This window comes from Coregonus clupeaformis, chromosome 10, assembly GCF_020615455.1.
Source record: "Coregonus clupeaformis isolate EN_2021a chromosome 10, ASM2061545v1, whole genome shotgun sequence".
Taxonomy (NCBI): domain Eukaryota; kingdom Metazoa; phylum Chordata; class Actinopteri; order Salmoniformes; family Salmonidae; genus Coregonus; species Coregonus clupeaformis.
The window spans coordinates 35,215,960-35,241,787 of NC_059201.1; the positions used below are offsets into that span (position 1 = coordinate 35,215,960).

At 42.6% G+C, this 25,828-nt stretch overlaps 1 protein-coding gene across 1 annotated transcript; it reads left to right on the forward strand.

The window, feature by feature from the left end:
* The first annotated feature begins 7,998 nt into the window (after nucleotides 1-7,998).
* On the forward strand, nucleotides 7,999-25,142 carry LOC121575758 (VIP peptides-like). Its single transcript, XM_041889058.1, has 5 exons — nucleotides 7,999-8,015; nucleotides 8,792-8,896; nucleotides 17,291-17,395; nucleotides 18,209-18,313; nucleotides 24,879-25,142. Exons 1-5 carry the CDS (start codon nucleotides 7,999-8,001, stop codon nucleotides 25,045-25,047), a joined length of 501 nt encoding a protein of 166 aa, XP_041744992.1. The 3' UTR covers nucleotides 25,048-25,142.
* The last annotated feature ends 686 nt before the right edge of the window (nucleotides 25,143-25,828 follow it).

Here is a 25,828-nt window from a genome sequence, read left to right on the forward strand (position 1 = left end):
CCAATGAGACATGTAATTAATGTTCGCAAATCAAATATTTTATACTGTACATATATACTCTCAAACAGTACACCACATTCTGAAATGCTTAAATACTATATCTTCCAATCTTTTCAGTATTCCACTTCTATTCAATTATGTAATTTATAATGAATAAATTTGTATAAATAAACAAATATCAGTAAAGCTTTTTTTAAATTCAACAACAGTCTTATTCAGTCTTCAGTCTGTGCCTCTGGTTTGAGGTAACATCTTTGTCCATCAACTGCTGGCTTTATAACAAGCTATGCCCACAAAAGCCTGCATAGCACTGCTCAGCTCGGTACCGTGGTGCCACAAAGGACGTCCACTCCACACTCACCTTCAGGGTGGGTCAGACTGAAGCCAGTTGTCCGTCATGGCGGTGGTCAGGTAGACGTGCAGCTGTGTCACTCAGAGAGGTGTGGCTGAGGGCGTGGCCTCTCAGGCTCTGGGAGTTGGCTGATGTTATCTGTATTAGAGACAGGAACAGAGCAGAGCAGGTCTAAACATGGTGCCCCGATGAAGGTAGTCTTATAATCCCTATAAAATCACCCATAAGACATTATAAGCACCTGAAATGGTCATAAAATGAAACATTTGAATGTGTACTTTCAAACAGTATAATTGAGAGAGAGTGAGAGAGAAGTTTTATTGTCTATGATACAACTATGCCAGAATGAGAGTGTACCTTGACTAGGACGTAATCTCCATGGTTGATGGGGGCAGTGTGTGTGTCAGTCTGTGTGTCAGTGGTTGTGTCTGGCTGAACGGCCACTTCCTCTCGAGGGAAGATCACATTTCCATCGTTCCTCCCATACAGGTCCTTGGCTGATCTCTTACTCTCCTGAGTGGATGAGGAAACAAGTTCCCAAAATGTTAGGGTACATTTATATTGGAGTTAAGTGGGATGAATACGTACCATTGCTTATATGTGAATTATAGTTCAGAGCGTCCTTTTTACCTGACTCCCCCGGTGAATCTTGAATCCTTGTTGGCTGCTATCATGCTACTTTGCACGCCATGGGGAGAGATGACTGGTCCAGTCTAAATTGCTAGTCAGCCCATGCAGGGAAAAGTCAGGTGTGGGGAGTTGGGGCTCACAGCTCGACTCGTGTGGATTTAAATTTAGCCTTAGAGCTCCCTCCACTAGGACGAGCTGTGTACTGCCGATGAGGGCAGCGTTGACCTTGGTGGCCTCCTCTCTGAACACACTGATGAGCTCCTCTAGCCGCCGCTGCTTCACCTCAGCTGGCACGTCGTCCTGGAGACGATGGAACGCATTGGTTTTTTCCGGGAGAGAGGACACTGCATATTAATAAGTGTAGTGTCCACAGTAGATATGGCAGTAACACAATACATTACTTTTACATTTACATTTTAGTCTTATCCAGAGCGACTTACACTTAGTGCATTCACCTTAAGATAGCTAGGTGGGACAACCACATATCACAGTCATAGTAAGTACACTTTTCCTCAATAAAGTAGTTATAAACAAAGTCAGAGCTTTTGGTTTACTCTTGAAAATACTGCCTAATTTAGTGGGGCTTGGATTCCGTAACACAAACTCTATAGGCCTGAGAAAGGAAAGGGTTGAGAACCCCTGCTATATTCCAATGGTATTGATAAGAAATGTGGGATCATTTCCAGTCTGTGAATTAAGTTGAACACACCTTCCTCATGCTGTAGGGGAAGAGGAAGCCCACGTTGTATCACACCTCCCTGATCAGAGACAGGTTCTGCAGCTGGTCCTCCTCTGTCTCCCCACAGAACCCTGAGACGAAGTCACTTCTCAGGCTCACCCCTGACACACACACACACAGGATTGAACCATCACTGATCCACTGCCACTGGCAATAAGACACAGTCAGTCCTTTCAAACGTACATTACATAACATGCTGTTAGCATGCAGCCAATCTGCATAGCAGAACCAGTCTGCAGCTGTTAACTTTATTGTTGGTCACAGAAACATTAAAAAAAAAACACAAAATACAAAAGTGGGCGTGGATCAGAAAACCAGTCAGTATCTGGTGTGAACATCATTTGCCTCATGCAGAGCAACACATCTCATTTGCATAGAGTTGATCAGGCTGTTCATTGTGGCCTGTGGAATGCTGTTCCACTCCTCTTCAATGGCTGTGTGAAGTTGCTGGATATTGCGGGAACAGGAACACACTGGTTACACATCGATCCAGAGCATCCCAAACATGCTCAATGGGTGACATGTCTGGTGAATATGCAGGCCATGGAAGAACTAGGAAATGTTCAGCTTCCAGGAATTTGTACAGATCCTTGCGACATGGGGACGTGCATTGTCATACTGAAACATGAGGAGATGGCGGCGGATGAATGGCATGACAATGGGCCTCAGGATCTCATCACGGTATCTCTGTGCATTCAAATTGCTATCAATAAAATGCAATTGTGTTCGTTGTCCGTAGCTTATGCCTGCCCATACCATAATGCCACCATCACCATGGGGCACTATGTTCACAACGTTGACATCAGCAAACCGCTAACCCACACGGCGTCATACATGTGGTCTGCGGTTGTGAGGCTGGCTGGTGCAAAACAATTGAGAGACATAAGCTTTTTGTGCATATGGAACATTTCTGGGATCTTTTATTTCAGCTCATGAAACATGGGACCAACACTTTACATGTTGTGTTTATATTTTTGTTCAGTGTATATTAGAAGAATCATTGATGTGAGAGTAGTACACAAACCTGTTCTTGAATTCCCAATTTCTGAGTCCTCAGGAAGATAGGCATGCTTGTCAGCATTTATCAAATCATCAGTGATGACAGCTTGTTTGTTGATAGAGGATCCCTTGACAAAGTCATGAAATGTTGGACCTGTGGCTATTTGAGTCTTTAATTTATCTACCCTGCTTGCCTCAGAATGAACGCTGCCTAGCTTTGAACAACACAACCTGTGTTGTTGCAAGCTCCTTCTAGGTTACCATTCTTGTAAAGTAAGAAAGAGAGGTAGTAAGTGGTCAGTGTTTGTCATGTCAATACATCTATATAGTCAATTACTGTGACATTTTGCAATGGATGAAAATTTGAAAACAATGTTGAACAAAGCTAGCCAGCTAGAGGCTTGACATCACATCATTATCATAAAACGAGCCCTGAGAATTTACTCAGCAGGTAGCTACTGCTGCTTTCGTATGTCATCATTCTTCTTTCTTCTAAACAGTAAATTGTCAGTTATAGGCTGAATTTGAAATCTGTAGAAGGATTACTTTATCCTATCCCAGGTAATCCTTAAAGAGGTGGGGTTTCAAATGTCTCCGGAAGGTGGTGAGTGACTCCGCTGTCCTGGCGTCGTGAGGGAGCTTGTTCCACCATTGGGGTGCCAGAGCAGCGAACAGTTTTGACTGGGCTGAGCGGGAACTATGCTTCCGCAGAGGAAGGGGAGCCAGCAGGCCAGAGGTGGATGAACGCAATGCCCTCGTTTGGGTGTAGGGACTGATCAGAGCCCGAAGGTACAGAGGTGCCGTTCCCCTCACTGCTCCATAGGCAAGCACCATGGTCTTGTAACGGATGCGAGCTTCAACTGGAAGCCAGTGGAGTGTGCGGAGGAGGGGGTGACGTGAGAGAACTTGGGAAGGTTGAACACCAGACGGGCTGCGGCATTCTGGATGAGTTGTAGGGGTTTAATGGCACAGGCAGGGAGGCCAGCCAACAGCGAGTTGCAGTAGTCCAGACGGGAGATGACAAGTGCCTGGATTAGGACCTGTGCCGCTTCCTGTGTAAGGCAGGGTCGTACTCTCCGAATGTTGTAGAGCATGAACCTGCAGGAGCGGGTCACCGCCTTGATGTTAGCGGAGAACGACAGGGTGTTGTCCAGGGTCACGCCAAGGCTCTTCGCACTCTGGGAGGAGGGCACAACGGAGTTGTCAACCGTGATGGCGAGATCATGGAACGGGCAGTCCTTCCCGGGAGGAAGAGCAGCTCCGTCTTGCCAGGGGTTCAGCTTGAGGTGGTGATCCGTCATCCATACTGATATGTCTGCCAGACATGCAGAGATGCGATTCGCCACCTGGTTATCAGAAGGGGGAAAGGAGAAGATTAGTTGTGTATCGTCAGCGTAGCAATGATAGGAGAGGCCATGTGAGGATATGACAGAGCCAAGTGACTTGGTGTATAGGGAGAAAAGGAGAGGGCCTAGAACTGAGCCCTGGGGGACACCAGTGGTGAGAGCACGTGGTGCGGAGACAGCTTCTCGCCACGCCACTTGGTAGGAGCGACCGGTCAGGTAGGACGCCATCCAGGAGTGAGCCGCGCCGGAGATGCCCAGCTCGGAGAGGGTGGAGAGGATGATCTGATGGTTCACAGTATCAAAGGCAGCAGACAGGTCTAGAAGGACAAGAGCAGAGGAGAGAGAGTTAGCTTTAGCAGTGTGGAGAGCCTCCGTGACACAGAGAAGAGCAGTCTCAGTTGAATGACCAGTCCTGAAACCTGACTGGTTTGGATCAAGAAGGTAATTCTGAGAGAGATAGCAAGAGAGTTGGCTAAAGACGGCACGCTCAATAGTTTTGGAAAGAAAAGAAAGAAGGGATACTGGTCTGTAGTTGTTGACATCAGTGGGATCGAGTGTTGGTTTTTTGAGAAGGGGACCGACTCTCGCTCTCTTGAAGACGGAAGGGACATGGCCAGCGGTCAAGGATGAGTTGATCAGCGAGGTGAGGTAGGGGAGAAGGTCACCGGAGATGGTCTGGAGAAGAGAGGAGGGGATGGGGTCAAGCGGGCAGGTTGTTGGGCGGCCTGCAGTCACAAGTCGCAGGATTTTATCTGGAGAGAGAGGGAGAAAGAAGTCAAAGCATAGGGTAGGGCAGTGTGAGTAGGACCAGCAGTGTCATTAGACTTAACAAACGAGGATCGGATGTCGTCAACCTTCTTTTCAAAGTGGTTGACAAAGTCATCCACAGAGAGAGAGGAGGGGGATTCAGCAGGGAGGAAAAAGTGGCAAAGAGCTTCCTAGGGTTAGAGGCAGATGCTTGGAATTTAGAGTGGTAGAAAGTGGCCTTAGCAGCAGAAACAGATGAAGAAAATGTAGAGAGGAGGGAGTGAAAAGATGCCAGGTCGGCAGGGAGTTTAGTTTTCTTCCATTTCCGCTCAGCTGCCCGGAGCTCTGTTCTGTGAGCTCGCAATGAGTCATCAAGCCACGGAGCTGGAGGGGAGGACCGAGCCGGCCGGGAGGATAGGGGACACAGAGAGTCAAAGGATGCAGAAAGGGGAGGAGAGGAGGGTTGAGGAGGCAGAATCAGGAGATTGGAGGGAGAAGGATTGAGCAGAGGGAAGAGATGATAGGATGGAAGAGGAGAGAGTAGTGGGAGAGAGAGAGCGAAGGTTGCGGCGGCGCATTACCATCTGTGTAGGGGCAGAGTGAGTAGTGTGGGAGGAGAGCGAGAGAGAAAAGGAAACAAAGTAGTGGTCGGAGACATGGAGGGGAGTTGCAGTGAGATTAGTAGAAGAGCAGCATCTAGTAAAGATGAGGTCAAGCGTATTGCCTGCCTTGTGAGTAGGGGGGGACGGTGAGAGGGTGAGGTCAAAAGAGGAGAGGAGTGGAAAGAAGGAGGCAGAGAGAAATGAGTCAAATGTAGACATAGGGAGGTTGAAATCCCCCAAAACTGTGAGGGGTGAGCCATCCTCAGGAAAGGAACTTATCAAGGCGTCAAGCTCATTGATGAACTCTCCAAGGGAACCTGGAGGGCGATGAAGGATATTAAGCTTAAATGGGCTAGTGACTGTGACAGCATGGAATTCAAATGAGGAGATAGACAGATGGGTTAGGGGAAAAATTGAGAATGTCCACTTGGGAGAGATGAGGATTCCTGTGCCACCACCCCTCTGACCAGATGCTCTCGGAGTATGCGAGAACACATGGTCAGACGAGGAGAGAGCAGTAGGAGTAGCAGTGTTTTCAGTGGTAATCCATGTTTCCGTCAGCGCCAGGAAGTCGAGGGACTGGAGGTTAGCATAGGCTGGGATGAAGTCAGCTTTGTTGGCAGCAGAACGGCAGTTCCAGAGGCTGCCTGAGACCTGGAACTCCAGGTGTGGGGTGCGTGCAGGGACCACCAGGTTAGAGAGGCAGCAGCCACGCGGTGTGGGGCGTTTGTGTAGCCTGTGCAGAGAGGAGAGAACAGGGATAGGCAGAGGCATAGTTGACAGGCTGTAGCAAATGGCTACAATAATGCAGAGGAGATCGGAATGAAATGAGCTAAACATCAGGGAGAGGAGAGAGCAGGGCCCTCTCACCAAAAACTTCTACCTCAGAAACTATAATTGTTTCACTGAACCACCCGAACAAAAACTCTACCAACTTCCACCTTTAGAAATTAGAATTGTTGTGAACCACAGCGGTTCAATGTTTAAAGGAATAGACTCAACCCACTTTATTCAGCTAGCTAACTATGACACCATAGCTAACTAGCATGCTAGCATCCAATAACACACCGTTTAGCACCAACACTTGGTCACAACAAACCACCAATAGTGTGTTAACACACTAAGCAGATAGTTCGTGTCCGTGTCTAGTTCCTATCATAACGCAGCAATGATTAAACGTTGGCTAGCTAGCACAAATATATTGTATTTTAGCTACTACAGTACAGTTAGCTGGTCGTGTTGGCTAGCTAGCAATGGCCACTGTGTTGACTTTGTTTGAAGAACGGCTAGCTTCGTGCTACCCCCGGCACCGCCGAAAAACAATGCCAACCTACAGTAGCTACCCACAACAGCCCACGATGCCTAGCTATGACGCCATGGCTAACTAGCATGCTAGCATCCAATAACACACAGTTTAGCACCAATACTTGGTTACAACAAACTACCAAGAGTGTGTTAACACACTAAACAGATAATTCATGTCCGTGTCTAGTTCCTATCATAACGCAGCAAAAATTAAACGTTGGCTAGCTAGCACATTAACATTGGAAACAACTCTCCACCGTTGCACTAAACAGATAATTACCAATAAACGTTACCAGTAGCTACCCGCTAGCTAGCTAGCATACCAAGAGTGTGTTAACACACTAAACAGATAATTCATGTCCGTGTCTAGTTCCTTTCATAACGCAGCAAAAATTAAACGTTGGCTAGCTGGCACATTAACATTGGAAACAACTCTCCACCGTTGCACTAAACAGATAATTACCAATAAACGTTACCAGTAGCTACCCGCTAGCTAGCTAGCCTCGTGCTTCGCCGTGCTCAGCCGTAAACAATACTTACCTACAATAATTACCTACGGAAACCTACAATAACTACCTAAATAACTACCTAAATAAACTACCTACAACTACCTACCTACGATCTAAATACATGGTTTAAGCTTTACTCAACACCATATGAGAAGCCAAGCTTACCTCCTGCTAGAGAAAACACAACCTAATCCCAACCACACGTCTGTTGAAAGGCAGACACCCATTTTACCTAGTACTACCTCAGGCCAACGGCCTGGAAGGACGGGACACCACCACTCAATGCACCCTGTAATTCTTCTGACGTCAAATCTCGTACACCCAAAAACGAATCTGCAGCTGTCACCACAACCTCTATTTTCTGCGACTTATGTCCCATCCCTGCGGTACTGTTGATAACCATTGCTTTGAGCACTAAAGAGCCAGTCTTACTGAAGCATGTATCACTCATTGGCCTATCCCTCTGTACTGGCACAGATCTACTACTCACACGAATCCTCTCAGGAACCCTCCTCCATGACCCATCTTCCTCTACTTTCTTCACTGCCTCAGCATACGACAACCTCTGCACTATTCTAACCCTGGTAACCTCAACCTGCCTCTCTCGCACCGGACACTTCTGATCCTCAGTCCCATGGGCACCCCTAAATTAACACATAGCCTACCGCTTCATTCCCCAATACTATACATTCTTTGCCTCATGCCCTTCTGCACACTTCTCACTCCTAGGAACCTCCCTCCTACACACTGCTGCCACATGCCCATAAGCATGACACCTGTAACACCGTACGGGATAACTGAAATATCCTAACATCACTTTGTCGGGCAAAGACTCACGCCCCCCTGTCTGCGTCGCTCCAAACGACGAGCATCACAAACACCGGGAATCTTCCCCTTCAGTTGGGGCTCCCGAGTGTCGCAGCGGTCTAAGGCACTGCATCTCAGTGCTTGAGGCGTCACTCGATTCCAGGCTGTATCACAACCGGCCGTGATTGGGAGTCCCATAGGGCGGCGCACAATTGGCCCAGCGTCGTCCGGGTTTGGCCGGTGTAGGACGTCATTGTAAATAAGAATTTGTTCTTAACTGACTTGCCTAGTAAAATAAATAAAATGTACCGCTACCCCAGTAATAACTCCTTTCAATGCCGCCCTTTTCTTGAGAGCAAAACAAGTCACAGCTCTTGTCCCCATAACGCGGCGCGCCTGCTCCCTCTTACCGGCAGAAACACAAACAATTATGTTTGGATTAGTCACTATAATGTCTAACATTTGTACAGCACTTTATTAATCACAGTGTTCGGGGGCAAAGTATTAGATCATTATTATGCATATGATATGATCTACTGAAAATGGTCACTTGACCTGACTACAATTGAGATAATGGCATTTAAAATATGGTTGTTGTTTTACTTAGGATGTAAAACAACTGTCTAATTTATTCATTTTTTATAATTTCTCTAATGTCCTTTATCATTGATTTCAAATCGACAATGGTTTCCCCTGTACAATTACAGGAAATAATAATGATCATACCGTGTCTCTGTGATGTGTTTTTTCCCCAGGTTTGATCAGAGGGACACATCCATCCTGATGACTTCGTCCATAGAGCATCCGACGCACCTGCTGGAAGAGAACAGAACTCCCCTGAGGCAACAAGCTGAGCTAAGGTGATGTGGACACCAATGAACTTGAAGCTCTCAACCTGCTCCACTACAGCCCCGTCAATGAGAATTGGGGCGTGCTCGGTCCTCCTTTTCCTGTAGTCCACAATCATCTCCTTTGTCTTGATCACGTTGAGGGAGCTGTTGTTATCCTGGCACCACATGGCCAGGTCTCTGACCTCCTTCCTATAGGCTGTCTCGTCATTGTCAGTGATCAGGCCTACCACTGTTGTGTCGTCAGCAAACTTAATGATGGTGTTGGAGTCGTGCTTGGCCATGCAGTCATGGGTGAACAGGGAGTACAGGAGGGGACTGAGCACGCACCCCTGAGGGGCACCCTTGTTGAGGATCAGCGTGGCAGATGTGTTGTAAAAAAAAAAATGAATGGATCAGCTTAATATTGCAGATAGATTGTATCTTCTATCAATGTAATTGTCTGCATCACTTCCAATCCCCCATGTTTTAAAAAATATATATACTCCCCTTTATTACTTTTCAACCCCACCATCCTTTCCCTACTTGGAGTAAATTAGTGAACAACAATTCCCAGGCCTCTACTTCCGGTCTATACTTACTATCTACACCTTATGGACAGAGTTAATTTTACAATAATTCTATTATATATATATATATATACTTTATTTTATTTTATTTTATTTATTTTTTTGCTCCTGAAATTCTTCTACTCTCAACCTCTCCGATCATTTTCATGATGTCCATCCGGTTTGCTTCTATATGCCATATCTTTCTAACTGTGCTCTTTCCCAAAAGCTCCCAACATACAACCTATATACTTATTATGGACACAGTATGCTTACATTATTAGCTATCTTTGTTATTATTTGTTGTTATTTGTTATTAGTCCCATCCTTCAACTCTATTCAATACCTCCCATCTATCTCTTAACACCATCCATATAGGATTTCTATTTGCCATATATATTTCAACCGTACTGTGATGTTTTACAAAAGTTCTGAACCTTTCTATTCTCATTGCTTCTACAGATTGTGAATTAAAAATAAACATTTTTGCTAAAAGTATTATTATATTATTGATTGATTGACTATGACTTTTCAGAATACCCAGTAATGCTATCTGCAAGGTTAGCTCCAGGTAAATATTGCAATCCTTTAGCCATTCCTGGACCTGTGTCCAAAAACAAGCTACAAATGGACAGAACCAAAACAAATGATCTAATGATTCTGTCTCTTCACAGCAAAATCTGCAGAGCTGGGAAGATTGTATCCCCCATATAAATAACATTCTATTGGTAGCAAGAATTGTATATAATAATTTAAATTGAAAGATTCAAATTTTTGAATCCGGTGTCGTTTTGCATGTCAGTTCATAAACACTATGCCATGGGATCGGTACGTCAAAGATCTCTTCCCAACTATTTTGCAATCTATATGGGACGGCTGTCAATCCTTTGGTCCTTAAGTGAAACTGATATACTTTTTTATTTATCACAGTTTTCCTTAACCAATTATGTTCTTTAATGCAAGGCCGACAGACAAGTTCCTTACTTTCTCCACCTTCCACTTTCCTCTTCCACTTTTGCGGTAAGGCTGCAAATATTTGGTTGTAATTTGGGGTAGAGCAGACACTTCCATATGTTTTTGTTAGCTGCATGTGCGACATAACTCCATCAGTCCTACCGATGATATCATTTACGAATATTATACCTTTTTTAAACATTCTGTCAAAAAATAAAGTTTTTTTGTCAATTAGTATATTTGAATTTAACCACAATATTTGTTGCATTATTTGTTCTGTCGTTTCAGGAGGATTAAATTGAAATTGCAACCAACTTTCTATGGCTTGTTTTAGAAATAGTGATATTTGGGAGATTATTTCCTTTTCAAATAACTGAAAGTGAGAGGTTGTAATCGGAATAAAGGGAAAAAGTCCTTTGAACATTGGGTGAGACAATCTTACTAATTTGCTTGAGAACCAGTTCGGATTTAAGTATAACTTTTGTATGACTGAAGCTTTTAGTGATAGGTCTAATGCTTTAATATTTAATAATTTCTGTCCTCCGAATTCATATTCATTATATAAATATGCCCTTTTAATTTTGTCTGGCTTGCCGTTCCAAATAAAATTTAATATTTTTTTCTCATATAATTTAAAAACTGTTCGCTAGGCGTAGGCAAGACCATAAGCAAATAGGTAAACTGGGATAATACTAAAGAGTTAATCAGGGTGATTTTTCCACAAATTGACAGGTATTTTCCTTTCCATGGTAGTAAGATCTTATCTATTTTTGCTAACTTTCTATTAAAATTTATTGAAGTGAGATCATTTATTTCCTTTGGGATATGTATTCCGAGTATATCCACATCACCATCAGACCATTTTATTGGTAAACTACATGGTAATGTAAAAATTGTATTCTTTAGTGATCCAATACGTAATATAGTACATTTGTCATAATTTGGTTGTAATCCAGAGAGGTTAGAAAATGTATCTAGATCCTCTATGAGGCTGTGGAGGGATTCTAGTTGTGGATTTAAATGAAAACATGAATCATCAGCGTACAATGACACCTTTGTTTTTAGGCCCTGTATTTTTAATCCTCTGATATTATTATTGGATCTTATTTTAATAGCTAACATCTCGATGGCCACAATAAATAGATATGCCGATAGTGGACAACCTTGGTTCACTCCTCTTGACAGTTTAAAACTTTCTGAGAAATAGCCATTATTTACTATTTTACATCTAGGGTTACTATACATGATTTTGACCCATTTTATAAGAGATTCTCCAAAATTGAAATGCTCCAGGCATTTATATATAAACCCCAGTCGAACTTTATCAAATGCCTTTTCGAAGTCTGCTATGAATAGCAGGCCTGGTTTCCCATATTTTCCATAGTGTTCTATTGTTTCCAATACTTGCCTTATATTATCTCCAATGTATCTTCCATGTAAAAAACCTGTCTGATTAGAATTAATAATATCCGACAATACCTTTTTAATTCTATGCGCTATACATTTTGCTAGGATTTTTGCATCACAACACTGAAGTGTAAGGGGCCTCCAATTTTGTAAATGGACTGGATCTTTATATTTTCCACTTGTATCCTGTTTCAGTAATAATGAGATCAGACCTTCTTCTTGAGTGTCAGTTAATCTACCATTTACATAGGAGTGGTTAAAACATGCTAATAACGGTCCTCTTAGTATATCAAAAAAGGTTTGGTATACCTCGACTGGTATGCCATCCAACCCTGGAGTTTTCCCCGGACTTAAAGTCTTTAATTGCATCCAGAAGTTCCTCCTCTGTAATTTCACCTTCACATGAGTCTTTCTGTGTGGCTGTTAATTTGACATTATCAATAGAAAAAAAATCTCTACAATTAGCTTCAGTTAGAGGAGATGGAGGCGACTGAAAATAAAACATATGCTTAAAGTACTTTATTTCTTCCTTCAAAATATCATTTGGTGAATTATGGGTGACTCCGTCAATTGTAACCAGTTTCATTAAGTTCTTTTTGGTAGCATTCCTATGTTGAAGATTAAAAAATAATTTTGTGCATTTTTCCCCATATTCCATCCAGTTTGCTTTATTTTTATAATATATTACACTTCATCTTTCTTGAATAAGTTTCTCCATTTCTTTTTGTTTTTCCTCTAATTTATTCTGAGCCTCTATGTTACAGTTTTTATTGCCATCTATCTGTTCTGTTAGACTTTCTATTTCCTTTCTTAGTATAAACTATTTTGACCTAAATTGTTTTTGTTTTCGAGATGAGTACTGAATTGCATGGCCTCTAAAGGCACATTTAAAGGTGTCCCATACAATAAGGGGATTCGCTGTACCTATGTTATGTTGGAAAAAGTCAGTTATAAATTCCTTTGTTCTAATTATAAATAAATGATCATCCAATAGGCTTTGATTACATTTCCAATATCCTCGCCCACGTGGAAATTCAGTAAGAGTAATGTATATGCCTATTATATGATTTGTCCGACCGCATTCTGTCCCCTATCAACACTTTTTTTTACTTTTGGTGCCAACGAGAATGAGATAAGAAAGAAGTCAAGACGACTAGCTTGATTCAGTCTCCGCCATGTATATCTCACTAGATCAGTATATTTAAGCCTCCATATATCTACTAGTTCTAATGTATCCATGACTTTCACAATTTCCTTAAGAGCATGTGGGTGATTGTTTGTGGTGTGATTTCCTTTACGGTCCATTGAGCTATTTAAAACAGTATTATAATCCCCCACCATAATAATATTGTCTTGAGTTGCTTGCAGGCTTGATAATTTATTATATATATTGTCAAAGAACTGTGGATCATCATTATTTGGTCCGTAAAGGTTAATGAGCCATGTCTGTTTATGGTCCAATAACATATTTAAAATAATCCATCTACCTTGCGTATCTATTTGGACAATTTGCACATTTGGATCGAAATTACTATTCATTAATATCATCACCCCTTTTGAATTTCTTTGCCCATGGGAGAAGTATATCCCCCCCCCCCCCATTCTTTTTTCCACTCTACTTCATCTCGAATTGTTGAATGAGTTTCCTGTATACAATAGATATTATATTCCTTCTCTTTGAGCCATGTAATTATTGTTCTTCTTTTGTTATTATCAGCTAAGCCATTACAATTATAACTGGCTATACTTATTTCACCATACACCATAATGAGATACAAGTTTCAAGTCTATTTATCATTATATATGTTTGTAAATTTACCAATAAAAAATAGCGTAATGATTGAGTGTCCATATAGCTGTACCGTGATATTTGCATTGCTACGGAGTAACCCTTCAATTGTTCTCCACTAATTCCCCCGCTAAAGCCCCTCCCCATCCCAAGTTGATCCGTCATCCCAGTGATCAGCATCCCACCCACGTCCCTCCGGATCCCTAAGGCCACGAGAGGCCAGGACCCATCCATCGAAAACAGCACACAGTGCCACCCACAAAATAGAAGCAGATTAACCGCCAAAAGCATTTCCAATGCTTTCACCTCTATATATATATCTATATAACTATTTCTTTTAAATTATGCATATCCTATTTTCCATCATTATCAATTAATATGCGTAATAATGTCGGCAGTTCACGCGTAGGATTCTAACATATAACCCGGATTGCCATTGTATTACATTTAATTCATTGACAAGCAATTATTATCCTAGCAAATAATTCCCGTGGTCCATCCCATAATTATTTTGTGCCACCTGGGCCACATTGATAAACCCCCTCTCTGATTGTCCGAGTGTGACCCCCTCCCCATGGGTTACTGCAGCCAGTGTTGCCAGCACTGCCACTACCTGGGTGGGTGTACCCCACCGGAATCCCCACCGGCTAGGTAAAAGGTCGTCAAGGTTCTCATTAGCAGCTTTGAGAATTTCCTTGTATATTATGCTCTCCCATCAGGGGGCTCTGGCTTTGTAGGACCAACCCTGCCAGGCAGGCTCAGAATCTTGAGGGGGCGGTGCTGCTCAAGTAGGTCTCTGACCGCATTTATTTCTCTGTTTAGGCTGCATATTCACAGCAGGTCCATAAAAGAGATGGGAACTTCTCTTTGGTGTATGGGTCGCTCAGGTGGGTGTCCAGGTTATAGGGCAGATGTGTTGTTACCTACCCTTACCACCTGGGGGTGGCCCGTCAGGAAGTCCAGGATCCAGTTGCAGAGGGAGGTGTTTAGTCCCAGGGTCCTTAGCTTAGTGATGAGCTTTGAGGGCACTATGGTGTTGAATGCTGAGCTGTAGTCAATGAGTATCATTCTCACGTAGGTGTTTCTTTTGTCCAGGTGGGAAAGGGCAGTGTGGAGTGCAATAGAGACTGCATCATATGTGGATCTGTTGGGGCGGTATGGAAATTGGAGTGGGTCCAAGTTTTCTGGGATAATGGTGTTGATGTGAGCCATGACCAGCCTTTCAAAGCTTTTCATGGCTACAGACGTGAGTGCTACAGGTCGGTAGTCATTTAGGCAGGTCACCTTAGTGTTCTTAGGCACAGGGACTATGGTGGTCTGCTTGAAACATGTTGGTATTACAGACTCAGTCAGGGACAGGTTGAAAATGTCAGTGAAGACACTTGCCAGTTGGTCAGCGCATGCTCGGAGTACAAGTCCTGGTAATCCGTCTGGCCCTGCGGCCTTGTGAATGTTGACCTGTTTAAAGGTCTTACTCACATCAGCTACGGAGAGCGTGATCACACAGTCGTCCGGAACAGCTGATGCATGCTTCAGTGTTGCTTGCCTCGAAGTGAGCATATAAGTAATTTAGCTCGTCTGGTAGGCTCGTTTCACTGGGCAGCTCGCGGTTGTGCTTCCCTTTGTAGTCCGTAATAGTTTGCAAGCCCTTCCACATCCGACGAGTGTCGGAGCCGGTGTAATACGATTAAATCTTAGTCCTGTATTGACGCTTTACCTGTTTGATGGTTCGTCGAAGGGCATAGCGGGACTTCTTATAAGCATCCGGGTTAGAGTCCCACACCTTGAAAGCGGCTGCTCTACCCTTTAGCTCAGTGCGGATGTTGCCTGTAATCCATGGCTTCTGGTTGGGGTATGTACATACGGTCACTGTGGGGACGACGTCATCGGTGCACTTATTGATGAAGCCAGTGGCTGATGTGGTGTACTCCTCAATGCCATCGGAAGAATCCCAGAACATATTCCGGTCTGTGCTAGCAAAAGAGTCCTGTTGCTTAGCATCTGTGCCATCTGACCACTTTTGTATTGAGCGAGTCACTAGTTCCTCCTGCTTTAGTTTTTGCTTGTAAGCAGGAATCAGAAGGATAGAATTATGGTCAGATTTGCCAAATGGAGGGCGAGGGAGAGCTTTGTACGCGTCTCTGTGTGTGGAGTAAGGGTGGTCTAGGTTTTTTTTTCCTCTGGTTGCACATTTAACATGCTGGTAGAAATGAGGTAAAACAGATTTAAGTTTCCCTGCTTTAAAGTCCCCAGCCACTAGGAGCGTCGCCTCTGGATGAGCATTTTCTTGTTTGCTTATGGCCTTATACAGCTCGTTGAGTGCGGTCTTAGTGCCAGCATCGGTTTGTGGTGTTAAATAGACAGCTACGAAAAATCTAGATGAAAACTCTCTTGGTAAATAGTGTGGTCTACAGATTATCATGAGATACCCTACCTCAAGCGAGCAAAACCTCAAGACTTCCTTAATATTAGATTTCGTGCACCAGCTGCTATTTACAAATATACACAGACCGCCACCACTTGTCTTACTGGAGGCAGCTGTTCTATCTTGCCGATGCACCGAAAACCCCGCCAGCTGTTTGTTATCCATGTCTGGAGGTGTGTTTTTGGTCATTGTCCTGTTGAAAATCAAATGATAGTCCCACTAAGCGCAAACCAGATGGGATGGTGTATCGCTGCAGAATGCTGTGGTAGCCATGCTGGTTAAGTGTGCCTTGAATTCTAACTAAATCACTAACAGTGTCACCAGCAAAGCACCCCTACACCATCACACCTCCTCCTCCATACTTCACGGTGGGAACCACACATGCGGAGATCATCTGTTTACCTACTCTGCGTCTCACAAAGACACAGCGGTTGGAACCAAAAATCGCACATTTGGACTAATCAGACAAAGGGTCCACCGGTCTAATGTCCATTGCTCGTATTTCTTGGCCCAAGCAAGTCTCTTCTTCTTATTGGTGTCCTTTAGTACTGGTTTCTTTGCAGCAATTCGACCATGAAGGCCTGATTCACGCAGTCTCCTCTGAACAGTTGATGTTGAGATGTGTCTGTTACTTGAACTCTGTGAAGCATTTATTTGGGCTGCAATCTGAGGTGCAGTTAATTGCCGATTTCTGAGGCTGGTAACTCTAATGAACTTATCCTCTGTGATTGATCAAAAGACCAATTAGTGAGAAACAGATCAGAATTGGGTTGCCTGTGTAAACACAGCCTAACTGACATATTGGACTCCCATGAGAGGCCAGAGAGAAACAAAGAATCACTGTAGCCAGCAGTCTGTTTCTGAACATAATGCACTAAATCTCTCAGGGGTCAGTCTACCTGTCATAGTGTGCCCTTTTTCTTGTTATGCTAACAAGGGTCAAAATGTTTGGATTAGTCACTAAAAGGTGTAACATTTTACAACACATTATTAATCACAGCATTCGGGGGCAAAGTATCAGATCATTATTATGCATATGAATGAAAAACACATCTACTGAAAATGGTCACTTGACCTAACTACAATTGAGATAATGGCATTTAAAATATGGTTGTTGATTTACATAGCATGTAAAACAAACTGTCTACTTGAGTTTTTTTTAAATCTTTATAATTTCTCTAATTTCCTTTATCATTGCTTTCAAATCGACAATGTTTTCCCCTCTACAGTTACAGGAAATAATAAAGATCATACCGTGTCTCTGTGATGTGTTTTTTTCCCAGGTTTGGTCAGCGGGACACATCCATCCTGATGACTTCGTCGATAGAGCATACGACGCACCTGCTGGAAGAGAACAGAACTCCCCTGAGGCAACAAGCTGAGCTAAAGTCAGTGCCACCCAAAAGCATCAAAAGCATCAATAGGCAAGACTAGCCACCTCCTCTAATTACCTGGATCCATCAGCACCTTAATATAAGAATCTCAACATCTTGTCTATTTACGACATTAACGTACGCCAATTGTGCACTTTCATCTACAAATAGTCATACCTCCCAGACAGTTTACCGAAACCCTTCAATGGATTCTTCCAGGTTAATTCTGAAAACCATCTATATAACACAAGACACTGCGATAACCTTCACCCTCCCCACTGCTGCACCTCAAGTAGTCAATTCTCTATCAGATACAGTGGTACCATACTCTGGAATTCTTATCTTCACATTGCCAAAACTTCATCATCCCTCAATAACTTCAAGCGACGACTGGTGAACCAAACTACCCAATAATCCCCTCCATGTAGCCTAACTCTCACACAAACACACGCACATAATCAAACATGGCTTTTCATGTATACTGAGTATATCATGTACAATTTAATTAATATGCTTTGTTAAAATGATTGAACAAAGAGTATTTTTTTGTACTTATTATATTTGTGGTGTGGTTTTCATATCAGCCCTTTTGGGCTTCCAACCTCACCTGCACACCGTTTTTGCCAGTTTTTTATCTGTACTATTTTGTCTTTCACTTGTTTTCTTTGATGCGAATAAATAAAACCTAAAACCTTCTCAGAAGTGCTTTTGTTGTTATACAGTACTGAAAAATTGAATAATAACAATAAGGTTAATGGAACTTTCAAATTCTATACATTCTATCCATCAAATGATCTGTCATGTGCTCCCTCACATTTTTCATCTCAGATCAGGAAGACATGCTGATGCTATCTTCACCAACAGGTACAGGAAGGTTCTAGGTCAGATCTCAGCCAGGAAGTGCCTTCAGATCATCATGGGAAAATGGCTACGGTGAGTAGTGCATGTTTAGGACACACTTTATATGGATAGTCCATCTGTAGATCAACAATAGTAAATAATGATAGTCAAATATGTCTCAAACCATTCAAAAAGTGCGAAAGACTACAATGGTGAGAATCGTGCCAATAGACACCTCCCTGGCCCTCTCCCCCCGTGTCTGTCGCAAACAAATGCATTGAGCGGTTCTTGGCTGCAGAGCCCGTGATGCTGATAAGCCTACCCACATGAAGACATTTTTTTTTGAGGACATGACTGTAGTATGCTATAGTATTTACAGTTTCCTGTAGTTTAAAAACAGTATAAAAAAACGGTTGTAAACTGTAGTATTTACTATAGTGTTGTTGCAGACTGTAGTATACTGTAGTATTTACTGTAGTGTTTTCGTAGACTGTAGTATACTGTAGTATTTACTGTAGTGCTTTTGTGGAAATTACTGTTGTATTTACTATAGTGTTTTTGTTTTATTATCTTTGACATAGAAGTGGAAGCTTTCTCCTTGAGGAAACCTACTGGACAAATACTAAAGAGCAAATGTTCCATAACCTGTAGGTAGGTAGGACTGGGGAGGGAACGGATAGTCTGAGCTTCTGCTCTTTTCTATAACCTGTAGAGAATACAATATATGGATATACTTCGCATGTACAGGTAACTGCCAAATTAAAGGAAACATTTGTGTAAATGAGGGATACAAAGTATGTTGAAAGCAGGTGATTCCACACAGGTATGGTTCTTGAGTTAATTAAGCAATTAATATCCCATCATGCTTAGGGTCATGTATAAAAATGCCCAGTTGCCCATTATTTTGACTATCATGGCTAGAAGAAGAGATCTCAGTGACTTTGAAAGAGGGGTCTCAAAGGAGCATAGGGGGTTTAAAGGGTGTGTGTGTGTGTGTGTGTGCGTGCGTGCGTGCGTGCGTGCGTGTGTGTGCCCAGTTGCCCATTATTTTGACTACCATGGCTAGAAGAAGAGATCTCAGTGACTTTGAAAGAGGGGTCTCAAAGGAGCATCCACCACCATCAACAAAACACCAAATGATGGAATTCCTCGTGGAAGAATGGTGTCGCATCCCTCCAATAGAGTTCCAGACACTTGTAGAATCTTGTCAAGGTGCAATAAAGCTGTTCTGGCAGCTGTTTCCTTTATTTTGGCAGATACTGTACCTGTATGTTTCTCACTTACAGGTGGCACAAATTGGAATATGGGGGGAATGGGCAGGGTATAAAAAAATGACATACTGTAGTGTTACTAAAGTTAAAAAACTGTAATGATTTTGCAGACTGCAGTTGTTTTGTGTACATTGCTGCAGTCTTTACAGTGTTTTTTTTGCAGATAATACTGAAGTATTTACTATAGTATTCTACAGTATACTACAAAAGTCTATACTAAGTACTATACATGATCGAGAGATACTACAGTGTCTAGTATAGTATACTACAGTTTTCATACAGAATTCTATAGTATGTACTGTAGTATTCTATAGTAAACTGTAGTATTTTTTCATGTGGGTAGTCACTTGCGGTGTCGGTTTTATTACATAAATACTGGATAGCAGTGGAGGCTGCTGAGGGAAGTACGGCTCATGATAATGGCCAGAACGGAGCAAATGGAATGGCATCAAACACCTGGAAACCATGTGTTTGATGGATTTGATAATATTCCACTTATTCCGCTCCAATCATTACCACGAGCCCTTCCTCACCAATTAAGGTGCCACCAGCCTCCTGTGCTGGATAGGCTATTCTATGGGATGGCCTGCCAGCTACAGAGAGGGAGAGTTAGGGAGAGTTGGGTTTGTGTGATTGTGTGTGGGGGTGTTTTGTTTGCTTCTAGTTGGACAAACCTCTGACAAAGTTTCACAACACACATGGATACACTCACAAACACAATAACGTGGGGTTCAGGCTTCGGGTTAGAGGGAGTGTTATCAGTTCCTTACTTTGGTAGCCTAACATAGCATATTGACCTACTTTAATTAAGGTTTATTTTGGGGCTGTTAGAGATTATGATTATGATTCATATTTTTCTCTTTAAGCATTAGATGACGACCCTTTAAAAGGCACATGGCGCCAGAAAGATTATGATTAGGATATACAGTACCAGTCAAAAGTTTGGACCTACTCATTCAAGGGTTTTTCCTTATTTTTACTATTTTCTACATTGTAACTATGAAATAACACATATGGAATCATGTAGTAACCAGAAAAGTGTTAAACAAATCAAAATATATTAAATTTTTGAGATTCTTCAAAGTAGCCACCCTTTGCCTTGATGACAGCTTTGCACACTCTTGGCATTCTCTCAACCAGCTTCATGAGGTAGTCACCTGGAATGCATTTCAATTAACAGGTGTGCCTTCTTAAGAGTTGTGGAATTTCTTTCCTTCTTAATGCGTTTGAGCCAATCAGTTGTGTTGTGACAAGGTAGGGGTGGTATACATAAGATAGCCCTATTTGGTAAAAGACCAAGTCCATATTATGGCAAGAACAGCTCAAATAAGCAAAGAGAAACGACAGCCCATCATTATTTTAAGACATGAAGGTCAGTCAATCCTGAAGATTTCAATAACTTTTCAAGTTTTTCAAGTGCAGTCGCAAAAACCATCAAGCGCTATGATACAACTTGCTCTCATGAGGACCGCCACAGGAAAGGAAGACCCAGAGTTACCTCTACTGCAGAGGATAAGTTCATTAGAGTTACCAGCCTCAGAAATTGCAGCCCAAATAAATGCTTCACAGAGTTCAAGTAACAGACACATCTCAACATCAACTTTTCAGAGGAGACTGTGTGAATCAGGCCTTCATGGTCGAGTTGCTGCAAATAAACCACTACTAAAGGACACCAATAAGAAGAAGAGACTTGCCAAGAAACACGAGCAATGGACATTCGACCGGTCCAAATTTGAGAGTTTTGGTTCCAACTGCCATGTTTTTGTGAGACGCAGAGTAGGTGAACAGATGATCTCTGCATGTGTGGTTCCCACTGTGAAGCATGGAGGAGGAGGTGTGATGGTGTAGGGGTGCTTTGCTAGTGACACTGTCAGTGATTTATTTAGAATTCAAAGCACACTTAACCAGCATGGCTACCACAGCATTCTGTAGCGATACGCCATCCCATCTGGTTTGCGCTTAGTGGGACTATCATTTGGAGAATTACCCAAAACACACCTCCAGGCTGTGTAAGGGCAATTTGACCAAGAAGGAGAGTGATGGATTGCTGCATCAGATGACCTGGCCTCCACAATCACCTGACCTCAACCCAATTTAGATGGTTTGGGATGAGTTGGACCGCAGAGTGAAGGAAAAGCAGCCAACATGTACTCAGCATATGTGGGAACTCCTTCAAGACTGTTGGAAAAGCATTCCAGGTGACTACCTCATGAAGCTGATTGAGAGAATGCCAAGACTGTGCAAAGCTGTATTTAAGGCAAAGGGTGGCTACTTTGAAGAATCTCAAATATAAAATATTTGTTTATTTGTTTAACACTTTGTTGGTTACTACATGATTCCATATGTGTTATTTCATAGTTTTGATGTTTTCACTATTATTCCACAATGTAGAAAATAGTAAAAATAAAGAAAAATCGTTGAATAAGTAGGTGTGTCCAAACTTTTGACTAGTACTGTATAAGGGGACATGATTGTCTGGGACATAGTCCCAAATGTCACCCTATTCCCTACACTTTTAGAAAAAAGGGTTCCAAAAGTGTTCTTCGGCTGTCCCCATATGAGATCCCTTTTTGGTTCCAGATATAACCTTTTAGAGTTCCATGTAGAACCCTCTGTTGAAAGGGTTCTACATGGAACTTAAAATAGTTCTACCTGGAACCAAAAAGGGTTCTTCAAAGGGTTATCCTATGGGGACAGCCGAAGAACCCTTTTTGGTTCTAGATAGCACCTTTAGCTCTGCTAAAAAATAATGCGAGATCACAGACGTCAACATGTGGGACTACGTGCGCTCCAATGCCATGATAGAAGCTTTGCATGTTGGGAAACGTGTGCCCAGAGGGAACATTTTTGACTGGGAAACCATAGAGCTCAAGGTCCAAGGGAACGTCAAGGTGATCACTGGAGAGCTGTAGGGTGTCTCCAAGGCACCCACAACATGCTCTCCATCCAGGGGCGCTGCACTGAGGCCTGACCCTGTGCTCCTCTCAACTGTGTGTCTGTGATGTACGCCATCTGAGGGAGTTAAGAAATGACAGCAGAAGACCAATGTCTGTTGTTCGCTGTTACATATGGAAAATATAGTTGTATTAGTTTGAGTTCCTGTCTCATCTCTACAAAAAGAAAGTTCACAATGGGCACATAGCATGTGTTTTTTGGTTTGATGTGTGTGTGTGTGTGTGTGGGACATTGCAGCATTGCAGCACAGGTTTGATCACTGATGTAATCTCATAGATAAACAGCAGGGGGCAATCCATGATTAATTTTGACTGATGATGACATTGAAGCCGAATTTAAAGGAAAGTCGAGATTGACTGATTTACAAATCACCTTGCATCATAAATAACTACTCAATATTATTTGCAGATTAGTCAGTCAGTCACTATTTACCTATGAATAGGGCGGCAGGTAACCTAGCGGTTATAGAGGCGAGGTTGCCAGTTCGAATCCTGGGTCTGATAGAAAACATCTGGCGGGAAGTGAGCTGGCAACCGGAGGGTTGTGGTATCAGATCCTAGATGCCATTGCCTGCCCTTGAGCAAGGCACATAACCCCCCACAACAGCTCCGCAGGTGCCCAGTGTGGCAGCTCCCTGCACCTCTCCAAAACATGTACAGTGGGGAGAACAAGTATTTGATACACTGCCGATTTTGCAGGTTTTCCTACTTACAAAGCATGTAGAGGTCTGTAATTTTTATCAAAGGTACACTTCAACTGTGAGAGACGGAATCTAAAACAAAAATCCAGAAAATCACATTGTATGATTTTTAAGTGATTAATGATGATGAATTTTATTGCATGACATAAGTATTTGACACATCAGAAAAGCATAACTTAATATTTGGTACAGAAACCTTGGTTTGCAATTACAGAGATCATACGTTTCCTGTAGGTCTTGACCAGGTTTGCACACACTGCAGCAGGGATTTTGGCCCACTCCTCCATACAGACCTTCTCCAGATCCTTCAGGTTTCGGGGCTGTCGATGGGCAATACGGACTTTCAGCTCCCTCCAAAGATTTTCTATTGGGTTCAGGTCTGGAGACTGGCTAGGCCACTCCAGGACCTTGAGATGCTTCTTACGGAGCCACTCCTTAGTTGCCCTGGCTGTGTGTTTCGGGTCGTTGTCATGCTGGAAGACCCATCCACGACCCATCTTCAATGCTCTTACTGAGGGAAGGAGGTTGTTGGCCAAGATCTCGCGATACATGGCCCCATCCATCCTCCCCTTAATACAGTGCAGTCGTCCTATCTCCTTTCCAGAAAAGCATCCCCAAAGAATGATGTTTCCACCTCCATGCTTCACGGTTGGGATGGTGTTCTTGGGGTTGTACTCATCCTTCTTCCTCCAAACACTGCGAGTGGAGTTTAGACCAAAAAGCTCTATTTTTGTCTCATCAGACCACATGACCTTCTCCCATTCCTCCTCTGGATCATCCAGATGGTCATTGGCAAACTTCAGACGGGCCTGGACATGCGCTGGCTTGAGCAGGGGGACCTTGCGTGCGCTGCAGGATTTTAATCCATGACAGCGTAGTGTGTTACTAATGGTTTTCTTTGAGACTGTGGTCCCAGCTCTCTTCAGGTCATTGACCAGGTCCTGCCATGTAGTTCTGGGCTGATCCCTCACCTTCCTCATGATCATTGATGCCCCAGGAGGTGAGATCTTGCATGGAGCCCCAGACCGAGGGTGATTGACCGTAATCTTGAACTTCTTCCATTTTCTAATAATTGCTCTTGAACACGGTCACTGAGGTACAGGACTGGGCACAGACGAGTTCAAGGTAGAGTTCCTCCCCGACTACAGCGCCTCGATAGGTATTTAACATATCAACTAACCACAGATGATATAACAATCTGATGCCTGACTGCACAGTCGATGGCGTGGCACGCAACCATTGGTTGATGCAATGCAATGCTTCCGCATCCAGTCGGGCAGAAACTCGACCTATGTCAAGTAAGTAAAGTCATGCAAGTGTGTCGTAAATGCTAAAATAACTACAAGAGTTGGACACACAACTTACAATGAGCATTGTGAGAGATGCTGCACACTTTTTACAACTACACTTGCAACATTTCCAAAATATGGGTTTCTGTCCAGTATTCTGTCATTGTTGTACTATGGTAGTAAGGGAAGGTTCCTTAGGTAGTGTCCCAATAGTGTTTTAATTTGTTTCCTTTACGTGTCTCCTTCCATTCAAGGCCCCTTCATTACACTTTTTTTGAAGGGTAGCGAGGAGACGGGAGGGTAGCAATTGCAGACAAGAATTGGAACATGGCCAGAGTATGATAGTGGTTATAAAAATGCTTCAAAAGTATAGAAGCACTGCAAATGTTTATACAGACCGTAGTATATTCTTTCTCTCTTTGTTTTCAATCTTTTAAACACAGAGAAGAAGCTGGGAGCTATAAAGTGAAACGGCAGTCAGACATTTACGAGGGCACCTACAAACCAGATCTCACATCCATTCAGAGAAAACAGAGTTACAGGCGACAGCAAAACAATGTCAAGAAGCCAAGGTACAGTTCCCACTCAGCACGCAGTTTGGAAATCTCATGATTTACTGCAGTCAAGTTAAAACAAGCTATTTGTAAGCATTCAAGGCATACACGTACTTACACACCCCTACGTATTTATTTGGACAGTGAAGCTAAAACTTTTAATTTGGCTCTTTAGTCCAGCATTTTGGATTTGAGATCAAATGTTTAAAAAAATTATATGAAGCGATAGTACAGTGACACCTTTTATTTGAGGGTATTTTCATAGATATCTGTTTTACCATTTAGAAATGAATGCACTTTATGTATCTAGTCCCCCCATTTGAAGGTGTCGTAAGTATTTGGAGAAATTCACTTATAATGCAGTCAATAGTTTAGTATTTGGCAATATTACCAATAACAGGGGAGGTTAGCATTTTGGGGGGGGGGATATGATATTTATGCCTCTAACTTTTTCACTCATCATTATTCACAATTCATTCATGATTATCCGTAATCATGGTAGCATCCACATTAATGTAGAAGTGTTCAGAAACATATTCTTATTTACAATAAAAGGGACTACAAAATGGCACAATACATTATTTACTTATTTATTAGGCACAAAATAATCTGAAACGCAACCAAAACAAACTGCAAATGCATCCAACAAGTTTGTAGTCACACGATTGATGTAGTCATTGTGTGCTAGGAATATGGGACCAAATACTAAACCTTTGACAAAATGTAATACACCATAAGTGAATTTGTCCAAATATTTCAAAGTGGGTGACTAGATACATAAAGTGCTTTCATTTCTAAGTGGTAAAACAGATATGAAAATACCCTCAAATAAAAGGGGA